Source organism: Hyposmocoma kahamanoa, unplaced genomic scaffold, assembly GCF_003589595.1.
Source record: "Hyposmocoma kahamanoa isolate Upper Pololo Valley unplaced genomic scaffold, ASM358959v1 99879, whole genome shotgun sequence".
NCBI classification, from domain to species: Eukaryota; Metazoa; Arthropoda; class Insecta; order Lepidoptera; family Cosmopterigidae; genus Hyposmocoma; species Hyposmocoma kahamanoa.
The window spans coordinates 4,265,294-4,284,204 of NW_020656077.1; the positions used below are offsets into that span (position 1 = coordinate 4,265,294).

At 36.0% G+C, this 18,911-nt stretch overlaps 2 protein-coding genes across 5 annotated transcripts in view; one reads left to right on the forward strand and one right to left on the reverse strand.

Annotated features, from left to right (window-relative positions):
- LOC113239387 overlaps nt 1-7,066 on the forward strand; it is a 216,589-nt gene extending 209,523 nt beyond the window's left edge. The window contains exons 7-8 of the mRNA XM_026476373.1: nt 5,504-5,616; nt 6,647-7,066. Coding sequence (XP_026332158.1) covers nt 5,504-5,616; nt 6,647-6,871 — 338 coding nt within the window. The 3' untranslated portion in view covers nt 6,872-7,066. The remainder of the gene's footprint in view (nt 1-5,503; nt 5,617-6,646) is intronic.
- A 1,221-nt stretch (nt 7,067-8,287) lies between these two features.
- LOC113239405 (copper homeostasis protein CutC) lies at nt 8,288-18,005 on the reverse strand. Of its 4 annotated transcripts, none has more exons than XM_026476401.1 (7): nt 17,989-18,005; nt 17,529-17,615; nt 17,008-17,149; nt 12,645-12,692; nt 11,202-11,240; nt 8,459-9,041; nt 8,288-8,382 (listed from the first exon to the last, which is right to left on the reverse strand). In XM_026476401.1, the coding sequence occupies exons 3-7, from the start codon at nt 17,146-17,148 to the stop codon at nt 8,297-8,299; spliced, it is 897 nt and encodes a 298-aa protein (XP_026332186.1). In that variant the 5' UTR covers nt 17,149; nt 17,529-17,615; nt 17,989-18,005; the 3' UTR covers nt 8,288-8,296. The 4 variants fall into 4 exon arrangements, with proteins under 4 accessions (XP_026332186.1, XP_026332187.1, XP_026332185.1 ...); XM_026476402.1 differs by lacking the exon at nt 17,989-18,005 and adding an exon at nt 17,908-17,974 and having other exon boundaries at nt 17,529-17,609; XM_026476400.1 differs by lacking the exons at nt 17,529-17,615; nt 17,989-18,005 and having other exon boundaries at nt 17,008-17,283.
- Nucleotides 18,006-18,911: the final 906 nt, after the last annotated feature.

The window sequence follows — 18,911 nt, forward strand, 5'->3', positions numbered from 1 at the left end:
CTCTATTTCTGGTTATATACTCGATGATGGCTACGTATCTATTCCTTAGAGCGGGTACACAAGGCGACTTTAAGCAGCGATGCAAACGCGAAGTCGCGCGTTTGCATCGATGCAATCGTCTATAAATCGCAAGTGCAGCGATGCAAACGCGCGTTCGGTAAACACACGTTTGTGAAACGCGCGTCTGCATCGTCGCCATGTGTAATCACTCTAACTCAATAACCTCGTTGAATTTCAAATTCTGTTTGAAGCGTAACAGAATGCGTTTAAATTCTCGTGGAATAATTTGCCGCATCCGCTGTTCAGCTGCGATTTAAAAAAATCGCTCGTATAGCTGTCATAGATTTTTTTTAAGTAAAATTAACGAACGCTTGGTCACAACCATATCACAACTCACAACCTCACCTGTCCCTCCACCACGAGTTTACTGTTGCAGTTGTCGCTAGCGGCCGGTTGCCCAAGCCTAGTGGCCGCCATTAAGATACATACAGACATAAATTACTTGACAATTTTGTATGAAATTACACAGCGCCCCTAACCTAGTCACAAGAAGAAACAACATTTTGTATAAAAACATTTTACACGGTCGCTAGTAATCTCATTGTAGAGGCACAGATGTTAAGCGATAACGTTGCCGATAAAGTCACGCGTTTGTCTAGCAATACCTATTCACTCTAGCCCTAAAATGCAGACTTCGGGAAACAATGTCGGCAGTAAATTCTAGTCCTTTGCCTTACGCATCAGGAGATATCAAATGGATATGAAGCAAAACGCTTCGTGCGAATGTGTGTAGTAAATGACATAAGGATGGAGTGTTGCAGACCTTCTAGCAATCCGAATGAAAAACCGTGAAAGTACAATAAAATTGTAAAGTTCCTACGTACGCTCTCCGGAATATATCCGACAGGAAATTCAAAAGCGTGTGCCTAACTCTATCAATAAAAGTTCTACCTTACATATTTGATATCTAATATCAAAAAATGTAAGGTAGGTGGAACGCCAGTACATAGATATCGTTGGGTAGGTATATTATTTATTATTATTTATATATTTATTAATTTATTATAGACAATATATATATAATAAGGCCGCCTGTTGTACATTGTATGTTATACTTACATTACTGTTCTCTGTTGTCATTGGAAATTTAAAGTGCAATAAAGAATATTTCATTCATCGCCGACGTTACCCGAGGCCAGATATAAATCAATCCTCTATTCAGAAGTGATATCTATGACAACCACTACTATAGAAGTGTTATGATACAGATGATAAACATTTAATGCAGCATATTGTACACCTAATTATGAGATAGTCAAGCCCACAAAGTACATAACCAGAAATAGAGACGAAATGTTATTTAATTTGTTTGAAAACTTTTCTGTCAAATCGTTACGGTGACAACTGCGATCTGATTGGCCAGCCCGAATTCGAAACAATTGACGGATGTAGTCAATTGTTTCACTTCATCACACACACTTCGCATTCACTTCATCACATCGACTATCTTGAGCTTGCTATGATGAACGAAAATTAAAAAATTACACATTTAATATTTAATTACCGATGAAATGTGATTCCGTTCGTTTTGTAATTAGATGTTTTGCTGTTTTTCCCACACCACCGAATAGAACAGCATGATATTAGCTTTATTACAATAAATATAGAATATTTTTGGAATATACAGAGACGTACACACAGGTCAGTTGTTGGCGCTGCTGTACTATTTCAGCTTTCTAATTTGTGATTTCAGCGCAAACGAGAGTTGATATTTAAAAGTGATCTAAGGCCCATTTGCCTGATGAGTTTCCAGGGATGGATGGCCCTTATTTCGTTTCTATTTCTGGTTATATACTCGATGATCAAGCCCTTTGGCCTTTGGACGTAATATTTTGAGTCCTAATAAAACAAAATATTGTTCTAATATCTACCTAACAGTGTTCAGTTTTAATTCTTAATTTTACTTATACGCTGCCACCATTCGGTATATTATCTGTGATACATTCATTAAATAATTATATGGGTGAATGCCTACTTAGTCAGGCAGGATATTTACCTTCAAAGTGCGACGCGCAATTTATTTATTTAAGGCATTTAGAACCTTGCTCACTTTTAATGCTTAATGTAAAATTCATAGGGTTTAAATTCACAACACGGAGGTGCTATTTTAGTTTTAGTGTTAGTAGATTATCCGTGCTTGAAGCTTTTGGGGGTACAATAAACTAGAAGTGATATAATACCTACACGTTTATAGAGACATGATCGCGGGTAAAAACGTAAGTACGTCGTGAAAAGAAAAACCAACCCACACTATAGATTTGGTTATTCTCCAACGGATTCGAGAGTTGGCACTAGTTTATATATTTGCAGCCAAAACGAAGCAAGTAGGTACACTGTCGCGCGACTCACTGTACTGCCTTCCGGTTCATTTCATTCATGACCATTGGATTGAAGTTCAGCTCCATAGAGGTACCTAAGTATTTTTAGATGCGGCTAGTTGGGGGAGAAATGAAACAGAAAATATGTGGAATAAGTACATTGCCGTTCACAACTTTTCAAGCGATAGTATTTATCTGTAAAACTAAAACAATTCAAATGTCGGTTCACATGTCCGAATAGTGTTTGCCATGATCCATCGCGTCTACCTGCTCTAAATTGTCACTGCTTCCCACGTCAGAGATTCAGTTCTGAAATTGATGGCTATTTGAAAATCGGCGCTAAATGTCTTATGTTAAGCTTTAAACTGCAACTTTAAACGTCACGCGACATTTCGATCGAAACATTCGTTTTGTTGGTAATCAAAGAACTTTAAATCAAGCTTAATGTAGGTACCTATGTTAATTATTCCCCTTTTATCATTGACCTTTGTGACTATATATACATATATCCAGCAACAATATAAGACTATAATTTGCATGTACCTTATTTAGCACTTTATCAACTCCTATTATTGTATTTGTAATCCTAATAAAGATTTTGAATTTTGGTGTTACAGACCTGAAGAGATCTGCAACACCAAAATTCAAAAGGTACTACATGAGCTTGTTCTCTTTATCAAAGTACAAACCCTATTACCCTCACAAAACTTATTGAATAGCTGATCCCACTGGAAGCGACAAAATGTACTTAATGGAACACTTCATACTGGCGAAATCCTAAACGGGCACGGCCAATAAATAATAATAATAATAATAATAACGCACACACTCAACATAGCCCCGCACTAGGGAAACCCTGTGTCGCGGGTGCCATGGACACACACATAAACAACCACAAATTACACCCAAACTCACGAGAGAAATAAATGTAGGTCATACAAATATTTCGCCCGGCCCGGGAATCGAACCTGGGACCTCTGCGTGGCAGTCCGGCATGGTAACCGTTCGGCCACGGAGGCAGTTAAAAGTTAAAAAAGTTTTACAGATAAATACTATCGCTTGAAAAGTTGTGAACGGCAATGTACTTATTCCACATATTTTCTGTTTCATTTCTCCCCCAACTAGCCGCATCTAAAAATACTTAGGTACCTCTATGGAGCTGAACTTCAATACAATGGTCATGAATGAAATGAACCGGAAGGCAGTACAGTGAGTCGCGCGACAGTGCACCTACTTGCTTCGTTTTGGCTGCAAATGTATAAACTAGTGCCAACTCTCGAATCCGTTGGAGAATAACCAAATCTATAGTGTGGGTTGGTTTTTCTTTTCACGACGTACTTACGTTTTTACCCGCGATCATGTCTCTATAAAGTCTCTATAAAGATAAAGATAAATTTATTTCAATAATACAAGTAAAACAAATGTAAATAAAGCTATTATAGTATTAAAATTAGCATTAAGAAGGGAATCTAAATTATAACATTTTAATATTCGAACCTAATGTGTTATGTGTAATATAAATAAAAACAAGAAGACATTTATTGACTTGAATTGAATGACTTGACACCAATGAAGTAGGTACCTATTTGTTTGATGCTATTGAAAATGACATCAGTAAAAGACTATTCACACGGCGTATTTTATACGTGCCGACGATGCGCGTATACGCGTCATCGGCGCGTAGACGCGCCGTAGCATGTATCGCGCACTTTGATGAGAGATTGTTTTAATTTTAGTTTAGTTTGTTAATTACAGTTAATTTTTTAAATGAAGCAACTACATGAATTCTATGTATGCTTCATGTTTGCAAAGCGATGATTGCGCGCCTTTGAATCGATTCACTACGCACAGATCAAGCGCGTTTACGGCACGTATAGAATACACCGTGTGCAAAGGTTCTAAAGAAAAGAAGCACTTTAGTAGCGTCACTGTCACCACTACTAATTTTCATATAGGAGGAAATACAGGATAGGAAATTTGACAATAAAAGTCATAATTTATGCAATTTAAATTTTTATTATTTATGAACGTACGCTTCACATATCTGGGTACTAAGTAATCACAGAAAAAATATGAAACTCAAATAAAATATTTGATTAAAACAGAAAAAACTAAAACATGTCTTTCGCTCTCATTACCCCACAGTTCGGGAAATGGGAGCCGGTAAGAATCCCGTATGTGAAATGGGAGCAATTATATATAATCAGTTTGAAAAAAAATTAAAGTAACAAAATATATAAGTTAAAAAGTAATGAAAATAAACAAGATAGTGCTAAAGGAATATCCAGTGAATATTGCAATGGGATAAGGAGAGCCAAATAGCTCTCGTTACCCGCGTAACATCGAATTGAAAAAGGAATAAAACAGTAAAAACATTTCTATTTTTATTGTGATTTCAAGCATAACTTCTAAAATTTGATGGAGATAGTGACTTAACTAGTGTAAATACAATGTAGTATCTATGCATTTTAATGCTTACCTGAGATGATGAAATTTAGCAAATTTTATAAGCGCGAAGCGAAAAACACACTATCATCTCCTACGACTAAACGCGGGGTTCTACGGGGGCGCCCACGGGACTCGAACCTTGTCGAACGTTAACGAAGACATAGGAGTGCCGTTTGCAGAAATATGAGCATTGGGAAAGTCCAGTTTAACACCGCTCTCATTACCCGCGGGCTCCCAATACCCCACGTTCCCCTAATATTTACAAGCGCAGCTGCAGCGCCACAGTTGCAGACTAGATATTGTATGAAAATTAGTAGTGGCGCTGCGTGTCACGCGGTGCTTCTACCAGCGTCTTTTAAGCACACTAAAGCGTAAAACACACAGAGAGCGGATGCGGGTCGGGCGCGAGTCGGAACGTGACCGCAGCGGATCTAATTCCGTGAGTTTATATGGACGACAACACATCTGCATGCGCGCCCCACGCCCGCGCACTGTGTGTTATCGTCCATATAAAATACACGGAGTTGACCCGCCGCGGTCCCGACTCGCACCTGCTCTCTGTGTGTTTCACGCTTAACATTCAAATGTGATAAGCTTTTCTCGATTTTAATCCGTCAAAGGCACGAGCAATCAATGAATGCGCTTTTCAGTCAATGAGTTCACTTGTAATTATGCAGGCACTGGTGAAATAACGAAGTCAGCGCTGGCATCGTTTTACCGCTCCGTGATTGGCCTCACCGCAACGCGAGTCGACGAGATTATCGACACCGCGTACGACAGGATGACCAGCGTAAGTTATTTTCTTCAGAGTCCCAACAAAGAATGGATCATTCAGAACACATACGCCAAATGTTATTCATTACGAAGAGAAACCTTAATATCAATCAGTACAGAGTACTAAATAACCGACCTCAAAAGTACGTGGAATTACATCTATTTGCCAAGTTTTATTGAAATATCCCTAGTTCGCCACTATACAGGACTTGACACCGGAGATAATAAAAATCGGTTCTCACTACTCAAAGTATATTGAGAGAGAACAACGCCTCGAGTTAGAGAATAGCAAAACCAACCATTGAAATAATTGCTTCGCAAGTAATATAGGCGCTATTTATAAAAATGAACGTTCATGCGTGTTCAGCCACCCTTAGAGGTGGATGATTTTCTTCAAAATGACATAGAACCACTATGGAGGTACCTTCTTCCCAACAAAAAAGAATCATGAAAATCGGTTCACAAATACCGGAGTTATCGCGTAACATACATACAAAAAAAACAAAGTCGAATTGAGAACCTCCTCTTTTTTGAAGTCGGTTAATTATAACAAACATTCTTGTTGAATATCGTATACATTATGTTAGGCTCTATTTGTATTGCGGCGGAACGGAATGGAAACGAATTTTTGTAACAATATTGTATACAGCGTAATGAACTTTATGATCAATATTGTGTAACCTACGGACAACGGCACATCAGACTACACATTTTTGTTCGAAAATCGCCTCCAGTGCAACGGAACAAGATATACTTCAAAGTGTAGCTTGATGTGCTGGCGTGTGTGCAATCTAGATACGAACCAAAATCTTTCCCGAAATTCTCGCGCATGCTAGAGAACGCTCGTGCATTCCGCGGAAGATTTGGCTTGTATCTAGTTTGTACGTTACACAATTGACCATACAGTTCATTATGCTATGTACGATATCGTTACAAAAATTCGCTTCTATTCCGTTCCGCCGCAATATAAAATGAATCTAACACATGAACTTAATTTATCCTAGTTCATCTTTTAGGCTTTTCTTTCCTTTCTCTAATTTCAACAGAACGGCTACTTGATTCTGGATTACGGCACGTACGTGCACTGCTTCACCAACTGGTTGATGGGGAAGAATCCCAATGGACCTGGACAGTGGGTTTTAGTGCCCCCAAAGGACTCCCTTCCTCAACCTCCTTTTCCCGTGGACTACAGCGCTTTGAACACCGAACCAGACAAACTGGAACCCTATGCACCTGATAAGAAGACGAACAGGCATTCCGTTATCGTATAGACATCGAAGACACCTTTACTGCATCACCTGTAATGAACCGTGAACACCGACAGAACTATAGCTGAATCTTGAATAAATAAATTTTATCTAAGAAATGAGTAGATATGCTGATAAGTAGTAAGTGAAACGTAGTCAATTTTTTTGGTCTGAAAATAAGGTTCTTTTACAAACTAGTATTTTAAATGAACCAGACATTGAGAATTAGAAAACCTTGAGTCGTCGAAGAATTTAATTTGTTTTTTTGAGTAGCTATTTGAATCTCTCTAGTCGGAGATGATTTATTATTGTATATTCTTTGAAGCTGGAAAATCGTTCTTTAGGATAAGTTAAATAAGATTATGATATTCGCATTTACCAAGCGCGTAATGTAGCCAAATTGTAATTATTTATATCCGTGTGTTAGTTACAATTTATATATTTATATATGTACTTATGTTGAATGTGCCTACCTAACTGTAGGTTGTTGTATAATTCCTGATATTGGATTGCTATACGAGAAAACCTTTGTTCCGAATTATTTCGCTTGATTGAAATTGAAACGCTTTAACCAAAACTTGTACATTCCTTGCAACTTGACCAATTCTATTGTCCCTACTTTAAGAGTACGTATAGATAACTTGTTGTAAATAGTGAACGTAAAGCACGACACGGTAAAGCAAGAACTGCCTTAAATAAGCGTATTCACACTACACGACATAGCCTTATTTTGTACCTTAGACGTAAAGTAAGGTAAGGTGTGTAGTATAAACAAATTCACTTGGATCCACTTAAATAAATTTGTTCATTTATCAAGGTTTTTCATTATTGCTTTACGGCACCCGTGAATTTTCCTTTCCAATGTTCGCTAGTCGACCTTTATGTTGTAACCGCTTCGACCTACGTATCTAATTCGTTAATGGGTTCAATAATAATGTAGATGCCTTTAATAAAGAAATTCCCTTGAAGCAAGCTGATTGAGAGGTCAAATTGCGCTATTGTCACGATCTGTAAACGTTACCGAGAACAAAGGTTTGTTTGATTGACGGGTGGCGGAAGATTGGTTTCGCGGCCGGTGGTGACACCCAACGCTGGCTGGGAAATCTCTTACATCATCATCAATCATACGACAAGCACAAATTGGAGCAACGCTTTTAAAAGGAGTTATTGCCACTGTAAGGACTTCGCGTTGAATAGTTTGCATATTTATTTTCGCGATTATAATCAGATCTCACATACAAAATGGAAACCGCTACGAATATCTATGCAATTAGTGTTAACAGAGACAGGTCGCAATAAAGGAGTCGTTCAGCCGACGCGACCTACTGATATTGTTTCCCGGTCGTAATAGCATCATTAAACAACCCGACATTTTTCCTCGGGAATATGCCGCCCTGATAAAATGTGAGGCACGGGGCGCAATATTTATTGATGTATTCAGTACACAGCTTAAAACCTTTTTTCGTAACAGCCGCGCCAAAATGCCTTGCAACAAATTGGTTTCAGATGTACGCTGACGATTGTTACATTATTTCCTGCAAAAGCAGACAAATAGAAGGAATAACAAATAAAATCCAAATTGTTTATTATAGTATATTAGATATTACGTACTAATTGAAGACGCTGATATATGTTGTTTCATTTTCCGTACAATTTCACCGTCAGTCACGAAAATAATATTTGAGTCACTAGTACCTAGAGACAATTGATTTTTAGGCCACTTCTTCGGCACTTTGCAAGAACTATGTACAATTTTAAATCCATTATCAATGAAAGTTTTTACGTTGTCTACTGTAATTCCAGCGCCAGGCATTATTTGTATGTTGTCGCCAAATTCACACAAAAGTTGTTTAAGTAGTTGTATGGCCAACAAGTGGGCAGCAGTGGGTCTGTGCCCGCTGGTAAGGACTCTGTCGAACCCCAAACCAATAATTATTTTCATAGCTTCCCGCGGGTCCCTGCAGCAGTCGAATGCTCTATGAAAGGTGACTGGTTTAGGAGCTGCCCGAGTTATTACCTTGGCACACAGGCGAACATCGACATTTTTGTCAGGTGTCAGACCTCCGAAAACAAATCGATCAACATTCATAGTCTTGTAAAATTCTATATCTTCGAACATGGTTATTATTTCTCGATCTGAGTAGTAGAAATCGGAACCACCTCGACATCTTATCATGATATTGAGTTTGGGTCGCTGAAAAAAGAAATATTATATTTGTAATATGTCGTCCGCGTGCGTGATTAGCAGTCGTTGGAAGGGAAAATGCCTATGTGTAACAATGAGCTAACTGCACATAACTACGATTCCTGGTGTCAAGTTTACATAATGACAATAAGTACAGATAGTATAATCATTCAATAAATGGTTCACCGAACGCGGAATCAACTAACTTTACAGGCTAACAAAATCGTTGAGACCGTGGAGAAAATAAAGATTGGGAGAGACAAAAATTGCTGATTAAAATTGTGCAAGGCGAATGGAAACCCCAAAAACGTAATGATGTATGGGGCTTCAGTAGGTACAAATGTAAAAATTAAAGAATCATTTTGTAGATCAGAGAGGAAACGCCATCCTAGATACCGAGGAAATGTTTACGAGCGCTAACATTAAAACACCCGTTTACGTCTAAAACGTTGCTAAAGAAGTATCAACAAGCGATACCTTGAATTATGTTGAAAAATAATCCAATTTATGCATAAATATAGAACAAATAAGTGTGAAAATGGATTAAATTACACAAAAAAGGAGTCAGGCATGGTCGTTAGTGGGAAAGACATTAACGAAGTTAATAAACACTCAAAATGAGTAATACGACGCAACTTTTTTCTTTGCATCGTTAAGAGGTCGGTAGAGTGTGTGTGAAGACAGTGTCGATCGGCGGACCTGATTGCGCTGCACGGTTGTTGCCGTACGACTTGTCGTACTTAGGAAATATAGATAACCGCTTTGCGACTGATACTTCTGCCGTCGACATTTCTGTCGGCGTAGTGCAAGGAAGGCCACACGGCGAAGTAGCTCTGTTGTGGAGAAAGGACCTTTTTCGAACCGTCTCGGTAATTAAGTGCAACAGTGTCCACCTCGCCGGTATAAAGGTACTGTCTAATATTAACCGTTATTCTTTAATATTTACTGTGTACATAGTGTTATTAACGTTTATTTGTGTTTGTGTTGCTGTGTTGTTATAGTGTAACTAACCCTTAAGAGTCAATACTACTTCCGCTCGAATTCTATTTTTCCCGTACTAATACACTGGCTATATTTCAAAATTTATTTTTTTACAAACGAAATTAAAGCCCTTTGAAAAATTTACATGTATATACTATACGTGCTTTATTTAGTTCAGTTGATATAAAAAATCATTGGTATCCATATGTAAAATTTAAAAATTTTAAAAAAATAAAAAAAATATTAGTTATTGTAAAATTTCAAGGTAAGTTTGTTTTTTTTTTCTATTGTGAAAATTTGTTTTCACACCGTATAATAATCAGTGTATATCGTCAATTTCACTATATATTTTTTCCAAAGTGATGCAGAACCAACCAAAGCCATTGAAGTTGTATAGACCATTTTGTAATTTACTAACAATCTATGGGCCTGATACCGAAATAAATGATGATTATTATTATTATAAACCTGGTAATAAAGTCTGAACATAAAAAATAAATACCTTCATCGAACTTTGATATAATAACAAGACAGGGCGCTTTAAAATTTGACGCTTATAGAAGTGCTGCAGTGGCACAACTGTGGCGCACATACTAATTTTCATACATTATTTAGAAGCTCTGTTGCACCGCTGCTATCATGACACGCGCGCCTCTTTCGAAGTCACATACGGATTCGCTCTGGACCTTTTGGAGGGAAAAGTTTCGTTTTTATTTTGACTTTCAATTATTTTGTGAAATCTAGTTTAAAGTGGAATAGGATAGTGCTATTGTGCCTTAATCGCAGAACAAAACGCGAAATTATACGAATCTCGAACTAGAATAGGTACCCTTAACGGCCCGTTTTAAGGAATCCCGAGTCAATCCAAGCACGCCGCCTCAAATTGCCTATCCTCTTTGTGGCGGCCATATTTACAGAAACATAAACTTCATATACATTCTGCTAAGCGGAAAACTCGACACTGGCGAAATCTTAAAAAGAAGGAACCGCCATTGACCAAAACGAAGAAGAAGAAGAAGAAGAAGTCACATACAGTAAACTAAAGTCGGATTGACATTTGTTTGACGTGACGCGTCAGAACGGTATCGGTTTCCAGTTTAAAAATTACTGAAGTGCTACAGACGCGCGGCTGCCGAGCCACTGCAGCTTTTCAACAACCGTCTAATTTGAAGGCGCCCATATACATACCTTCAGAGGCTCATTGCAGAGGTTCACGTAGTCGTCAATCTGGAAAAGGCAACATCAAATTACGAAATCTTAAAAATGTAGTTCGAAAACCTAATTAGAAATTTGTACTCATATACTAAGTAAAAGTTTGCTTACTAGTTAAGTAACGTAACATTTTAGTAACTAAGTATACCATAATTATGTACATATAAGTGAATTCTTGACAAAATAACTGGGCTAGAAAAAGTGATTAAAATATACTGGGTGCTAGTAAGTCTAATAATTCTGTAGTAGTAACTCCTTTCCTCCGAAACGCAGTAATAATCACAAGTAATAGTCACATTACTGCTTAGGGACAGAAATAAATAAGGTGACTGTAATGCCCTGGAAGACGGACTTTCAAAAGAAACTGCGCTATGTAAGAAATTTTATATTTTTGGCTCCGTCTAACATCAAAGGCTAAATGCTAGAGCGACCTTTATTGGCACCGAACCTTTCGTATAGACCACATAAGGCCTGGCAAAGCTCATTCAGCTAAACCAAAACTATCGAGTATATAACCATAAATAGAGACGAAATAAGGGCCATATATTCCTGGTAACACATTAGCGATACAGCTCTTATAAATATCAACTCTCGTTTGCACTGAAATATAGACAGATCAACTACGGACCTGTGTGTACGTCTCCGTGTATGCCAAAAAATATTTTGTATTTATTGTAATAAAGATAATATCTCTAACAATGCCGTGCTGTTCTATTCGGTGGTGTAGGAAAAACAGCAAAACATCTAATTACAAAACAAACGGAATCACATTTCAGCAGTAACTAAATATAAAATATGTAATTTTGCAATTATCGCCCATTATAGCAAAGCTCAAGTTAACTGGTCGATTTGAAGTGAAACAGTTAACGACACCCGTCAATTGTTTCGAACTCGGGCTGGCCAAAAGGAGCGCAGTTGTCACAGTAATGATATGGCAGAATAGTTTTCAAACAAATTAAATGACATTTCGTCTCTATTTCTGGTTATATACTCGATCACCAAAACACACATGTCTCCCGGGATGTCTGGATGCAGACCAATGATTTCAAATACTCAAGGCGTACAGTGCTAAACACTGTGGGGAAACTGGCAATGCGGAGTAAATAAGCACTTGTTCAATCTAAAACTTATAGAGAGCAGAGACTCGCTCGTCGACAGGCATGGAGGAAACCAAAACAATAGGCCAAGATAATCACTCAGTTCATAATACTGTTTACTCGTAAATTGTGCTTAGTACCTAATGACCACAATAAATCAATTGCTGGTCGCAAAGACGAAGGGCTGCACAGATTCTGAATGAAGCCACAGTAATGGTGTTTCTTCTAATACTATTGCACGTGGAATATTCTCACACCTAGCATGAGACCCTGTAGGCATGTGTTAGCTATAGCTACGAAACTAAGCAAAAATATTCATTACCTTGAAGAAGCTACCACAACTCTTATAGTCTGTAAGGTGGCAGTCAATCTATAAAAATATTTAAACTTTGTTTAATATCCAATTAATATCTATATTCTAGACTTAAATTTCTAGTAAGAGATTAGCAGGCCATGACAATTTTACATCCAACTCTCCCATTACCGTTACTTAATTGATGATTTATATTCTATTTAATCATTACTCATCTCTTAATTAGTAGTGATGTGGTCTCTTAACGCTGGTATTTTTGTCAGAAATTCAACTGCCTCTGTGGCTCCGTGACACGGATTTCGTTAGGGTGAACCACCCTGCCGGACTTCCACGCAAAGGTCTCAGGTTCGATTCCCGGGCCGAGAGAAATATTTGTATAACCTATTTCACTTTTAATTTCAAGTGTTTATTGCAAATCACATTACGAATTTAAGATGGAACATTAATTTGATGGTATACACGTGACGCCCTGCAAGGGCACAGCAACATCTGAGGGCTAAATTCATAAATCACACTATTTAATTATACTAAATGATTACATTACAATATAATATATTAACTATTAAATAACCTACATTTATTCCAGTCGTGAGTTTGAGTGTAATTTGTGGTTGTCTATGTGTGTGTCCATGGCACCTGCGATACAGAGTTTCCCTAATGCAAGGCTATGTTGAGTGTGTGCGTTCTTGTTATTATTATTATTAGGATTTTGTTGCTGCTAGGCAATTACCAGATTATTCATATGTAAATGGATTTATATTGCTCTGTTACCCATCCATTGTACTACCTAAATAATGTTTTCTTTTTTCGTATGAGCGTAGAGACCTGGTAACCTCGAATATCTGAACTACCTTGTCAGGCACCAATCACTGCCAATCTTTGTTCTATTGCAATTATGTAATGTACATAATTGACATCTTAAGGAAATTTAAAGATTTTATTATTATTATTAGAAGACTGGGAAGACTGTTTATGTATGTATTTATGAATATTATGTTTATAAATACTAGGTACTAACATCATGATCATAAGTCGTTGTTTATGATGTCAGTATTACAGCCCACAAGATATTAGTATTTTACAAATAACCCTGTGTATTAGGCAGTACTTATATTATCATCATTAATATTTACATTTAAATTTTAATAAATTTATTATACAATAATTAGCCCTGCAGATTTTATTTCTTCACCACAGTTAGAGCTTATATGCACACGGCGTATTTTATACGCGCCATCAACGCGTGTTTTTTCGAATGCGTGTTTTCGACGCAAGTATACGCGCAGATGACGCGCGTGTAGGGTGCGTGTACGCGCGTCATCATCGCGTACAAAAATACGCCGTGTGAATAGGTTCTTAGGATTGGCTGAATCTCTTAGTCTCAACTCACACAGGCGCTGAGTCGAAACGTCGCGACGCGTCATGTTTTTCGCCTATAGCTATTTTCCCATTATTAAGGTACAAATTTATGTTATGCAAATATGGAGTCGCTGCGCGTTACTTGAGCGCAGTGAGGCGTCAGACACCGACCACACTGTGATCCGGACGCACTAATGCGACCGTCGCCAGGTGTTATAGTTGACAAACAGGACGCAACGCGACGCGTCGCGACTCTGCGCCAGTGTGAGTTGAGCCTTAGACTTATCTATATCTTATCTCACCTTTACATATTATTATGTCCTTGTGTGTGTTTTTAATGTCTTGCCTTGTGCATTATAGAATTTATAATAAGGCTTTATGTATAAGTCACAATAGATAATAAATCCTCAAAGCTGCATGCACAAATATTTTAATATACATATATATATATATATATATATATAAAAAAGCAAAAAGTGGAAAAAGCTCTGACTTTAAAAACTTGTAAAAACTAAAAAAAAAAAAGATGTAAAATCTAATGCTGATAGAGCCACCTTCTGCAAAATGGGATAACCAAGTGCAAAAACTCTTGCAAATATGCTTGTGCTTCAATTTCTCAAAGTCTCTCGACAAACTTTGTGTTTCGAATACGTCGGCTTTTATTCACAGATAATTTACAGCATGTACTTGTATTTTTTTATAAGAAGCCAATACATTCAAGAAAAACACCAGTGGTTATTATCAAAAAGTCCAAAAACATGTTTCTGTAGCTTGTGGTGTTTCCAATCAGAACAGTAAAAAATATTTTAAAATATGATAAAAAAGAATTCAGTTCCTTTTGAGTCACCTAATAAAGTACGAAAGAACAATAGATAATTGTTAGTTACGTATTGTTCATTAGTAACCGCAAAAATATTCGTTTTTAGTTATAGTATAACAGAATCACACTTTATTTACTTCATATTTTTGTTAACTTACTTATTGATTTATTGAGTAAATGGGCCATTCCAAATTGACGGGACATTTTGACTCCTTTTTTCTTGAACTTTAAGTAATTTCTCCCTAACCAAAGCTTAATTAGACTTAAAATGAAAATATCATGAAGCCAGGTATGCAATTCAACTGCGACTATTTATTTCAATAAATTTATGACATGATTTATCCTCAAAACTTTTAATTTTCTAAGTGTGACGGGTGGGACACTTACGACATACGCCAGTTTGAGTTGATGGCTCCATTGTCAAGATCAAGACAAACTATTAATATTTTGTTCAGCAAGTTTTTCAATTGAGTTGATGGCTTCATTGTCAAGATCAAGACAAACTATTAATATTTTGTTTAGCAAGTTTTTCATATGAGATAACTTGAATGTTACAGTTCTTTTTTATATATACACTTAATTAATAACTTCGATAAATTTTAAGGAAACTAATATGTTAAGTTGTGACGGGTGAGACATAATTTTGTGACGGGAGGGACGAGTTACAATTGAATACACAGAATTAATAAAATTACACTGTTTAATATGAGATCCATCGTTAGTAAGCAAATATTTTATAATTTTTGTCTTCTTAAGACATTTTAACATAAAAAAACAGTATTAAAGAACTGCTAAAATAATCCTATTTTTTTTTTAAACTCTATGACGACATGAAATCAAAGTCACGCATGTAAAATACGTTAATAAATTTGAAAAATCCTGCCGCATCTGTGAAGATTATGTATTATATCAAAATATATCAAATTTTAGAAGTTTTGCTCGAATATTATTATGCTCGAATATAATTAAGTTAAAACTAGTAGAGACAGACTATTCATGAATTTCCTGATACTAAAAATAATCAGGAAAAATGTTGTTGCTTTTCAATTGTCTTTTTTTATGTGTTAAAATATCTTAGTTATGAGAAGAATTATAAAAAATTTCCTTACAAATGATGGATTTAGATATAAACAGTGTATTTTTTTAAATTGTATGTAATCTAATGTAACTTGTCCGACCTGTCACAAAATGGAGTCCCAATCATCACAATTTAACACATCAAATGTTAAACTCCGAAATTAAAGCAACTGTTACACCTAGTAAACATCGTGACAACTCGAATCCATGAAAATACAAACATTTGTTCATAGTAAACACATTTAGAAGTGTGTCCCACCCATGGCTGTGACAGGTGCGACATATTTACATTTCTAGTTACATGCACAATGACCAACCAAGACAAAAAAATGACCCTTAGCATAATTGTTACTTTTACAAAAGCGAATACCAATAGATAGCATATTTATTGGTTAAAATAAAAATATATATGTTTCATTGTGACGGGTGGGATTTGAAATTAGTATTTATTGAAACTTTAATAACTCCTCACCATATATACTTCCATGCAATCACTTATCACTGTTTTAAAATTTGTAAATTGTCTTTTCTTTGACTGTAATAACTTACTTAGAAAGACTCACAAACAACCGCGAAAATTGTTGCTAATATTATAGGAAAAAATGCTTCAGTATAGATAATAGCACTATGGCTGTATTAATGAAGACAAAATATACAATCACTGTACAATTTCCGAACAATTACATTTATTTCTAATGATTTAATTTATTGGGCGTATTCTAGTCATACAATTAAAACCAAATTATCCAATTTATTTTTTTGAACTGCGGTATCATTTTCGCTGGAATGACCCAAATGTTATTAAAAACAGGGAAATAGTTTTCAGGTCCATATAGTTCACACAGAAATTAAAACAAAACAACAATGAAGTATATTCATATTCATGTGCATACAGAAATTGATGATTGCCAAGGGACATTGAGAAAATAGAAGCACTGTCCCTACGCGACAGAACCTGTTAGAAATAACTAATGACCATACATAATGCATCATGATCCTCAGCAAATTAGGGGACTACAAGAGCTCTTCTACTTGTAAAACAAATATTGGCATTAAAACTCGATACTAGTCACTACTAAACATTATATTTAAGGCCAAAGTAAATGACAAGCATACCGCAGCAATGACTGTTCGAACAAGTCCAGGCGAAGGAGTAAGACCGCCTTCGGGCAACGAGCTGCACAATTCCAATTCATCGGCACCATTCTGTATAGCATTGATTGCTGACTCCAGACTGTCCACGCATACCTCCAACATGCTTATAAAAATGATAACATAGGCATAAGTATTACATTAGGTATGTAGAATGCCGACTCCTATTTCCAATGTTATTACGATACTGTCGTCAGCTATTTTAGCATCAGCTATTACAGTATCCATGGGGGTAGTGTGTGGATGTGCATTAACAAAATCTCTGTTTAACAATAATTTCAAAAAATATGTAGATACGGTACCTATTTATTTATTTTAACTTAATATATTAGGTCACTTAATTTTTGTTGTGATTAACTCCATCCATAATAAAATGTATCTTTTTTCATATTTGTCTTGGCTTTTTGCTATATTTTAACCTTCAACTTGAACTTTTGTACGTATGGCTCTGTCGCTTTGCGCGACGATTAATTTTGTTTACTTACGGTTTTTGACACTCCTTTGACAAATCTTGTCAAAAGTTATAGAAATTATGGTTTTCCATCCTCGAAGTAGAAACGTTAAACCTAGAACTATACATAAAAACCTTTCTAATGTTGGGTCATATAAAAATTTCCGTATTGAAAAAATCATATTTTTTAGAAAATTGAATTCGGATATTTTTCCTTCCTTTATTTTTTTCCGTCCTCTTAAGGGTGTATTCCAGGACTACTCAATGCTCAAGTCAGGACGTGAGTATAATTTCAAGCACTGGAAATACGACCCTAATGGCAAGGACTTGAGTATGATTTCTAGTGGTTTAAATCGTACTCTAGTCCTGACTTGAGCATTGAGGGGAATACACCCCTAAGATTTTCCACATACATTGACGTTGCCACCTTTCAAAAGTTGAAGTTACTGAACGAAAACGATGGAGCCATTTTAAAGGTGTTCCCAAGGACGTACTAATAGCTCTATGGGTGTTCCTCCGTTCCAATAGCTATCCCCGTCACTATCAAAAACGTATTTGTTACAATGCGCGATCTCCGTTCCGTGGTTCACATTTTATGTATCCACTATGACGTCCCAAGAACTATTTAGTGATGGGAAACCTTCCGCGCTAAATCGATTGATCGAACGGAATACACGTATTCCATTCAAGTATTCGTTGATTACAAGTAGTCGTGAAGTATTAATACAGTAGAAAAATACCAAAACAAGATAGTTATTTAAAATATAGTTATAGTTATATAAAAATTTTTATTACTTAATAATTTCAACTTTAATTTTTAATCAACTTCAAATCGCACATGACAGCTAACATAGTGTTATCTCATAATGGCTATAATTTATATTAATATTACCTATTTAGTTTCCTAGCGACAGTATTGTCCTGTTACTTTGAAATTAAATCGAATAAGAATGACACATCAATGTAGCAAAATTTTGGAGATAAATTATTAATGTAACGCAATTCTGAGATAAAATATAATATAACGCCATTTTCGAGATAATACTATATTAGTTGTCAAGTGCGATTAATATTAAAATTATATCCCTTGAAATAATATAAGCTATCTTTTTGTAATAGAAGATCTTATCGATTGACTTAAATAATAAAAACGCACCTCAATATATGAACTCGCAACTGCCATAGTTAAATTTACTAGATAGTTTTACGTCGGTGATTGATCGAATTGGTGAATGGCAAGTGAATACCCGTAAACACGCGTTTTCATTTAATTAATCGATTCTAAATAGAATAATTTTTGTTCAAGTATTTGTTGATTACAAGTAGTCGTAATATTAATATAGTAGAAAAATACTAGAATAAGATAGTCTAGTCCTTTATTTTAGTATAAAAAAATTCTTTACCTTTACCTTTTAAT

What these genes read in the sequence shown, in the direction of transcription:
- LOC113239405 (XM_026476401.1), bottom strand. Translation starts at nt 17,148, where the DNA reads ATGTTGGAGGTATGCGTGGACAGTCTGGAGTCAGCAATCAATGCTATA. An exon ending in TTCGAACAGTCATTGCTGCG is followed by an intron (nt 12,693 to 17,007) that starts GTATGCTTGTCA and finishes ATATTTTTATAG; the next exon opens with ATTGACTGCCACCTTACAGA. An exon ending in GTTGTGGTAGCTTCTTCAAG is followed by an intron (nt 11,241 to 12,644) that starts GTAATGAATATT and finishes TGCCTTTTCCAG; the next exon opens with ATTGACGACTACGTGAACCT.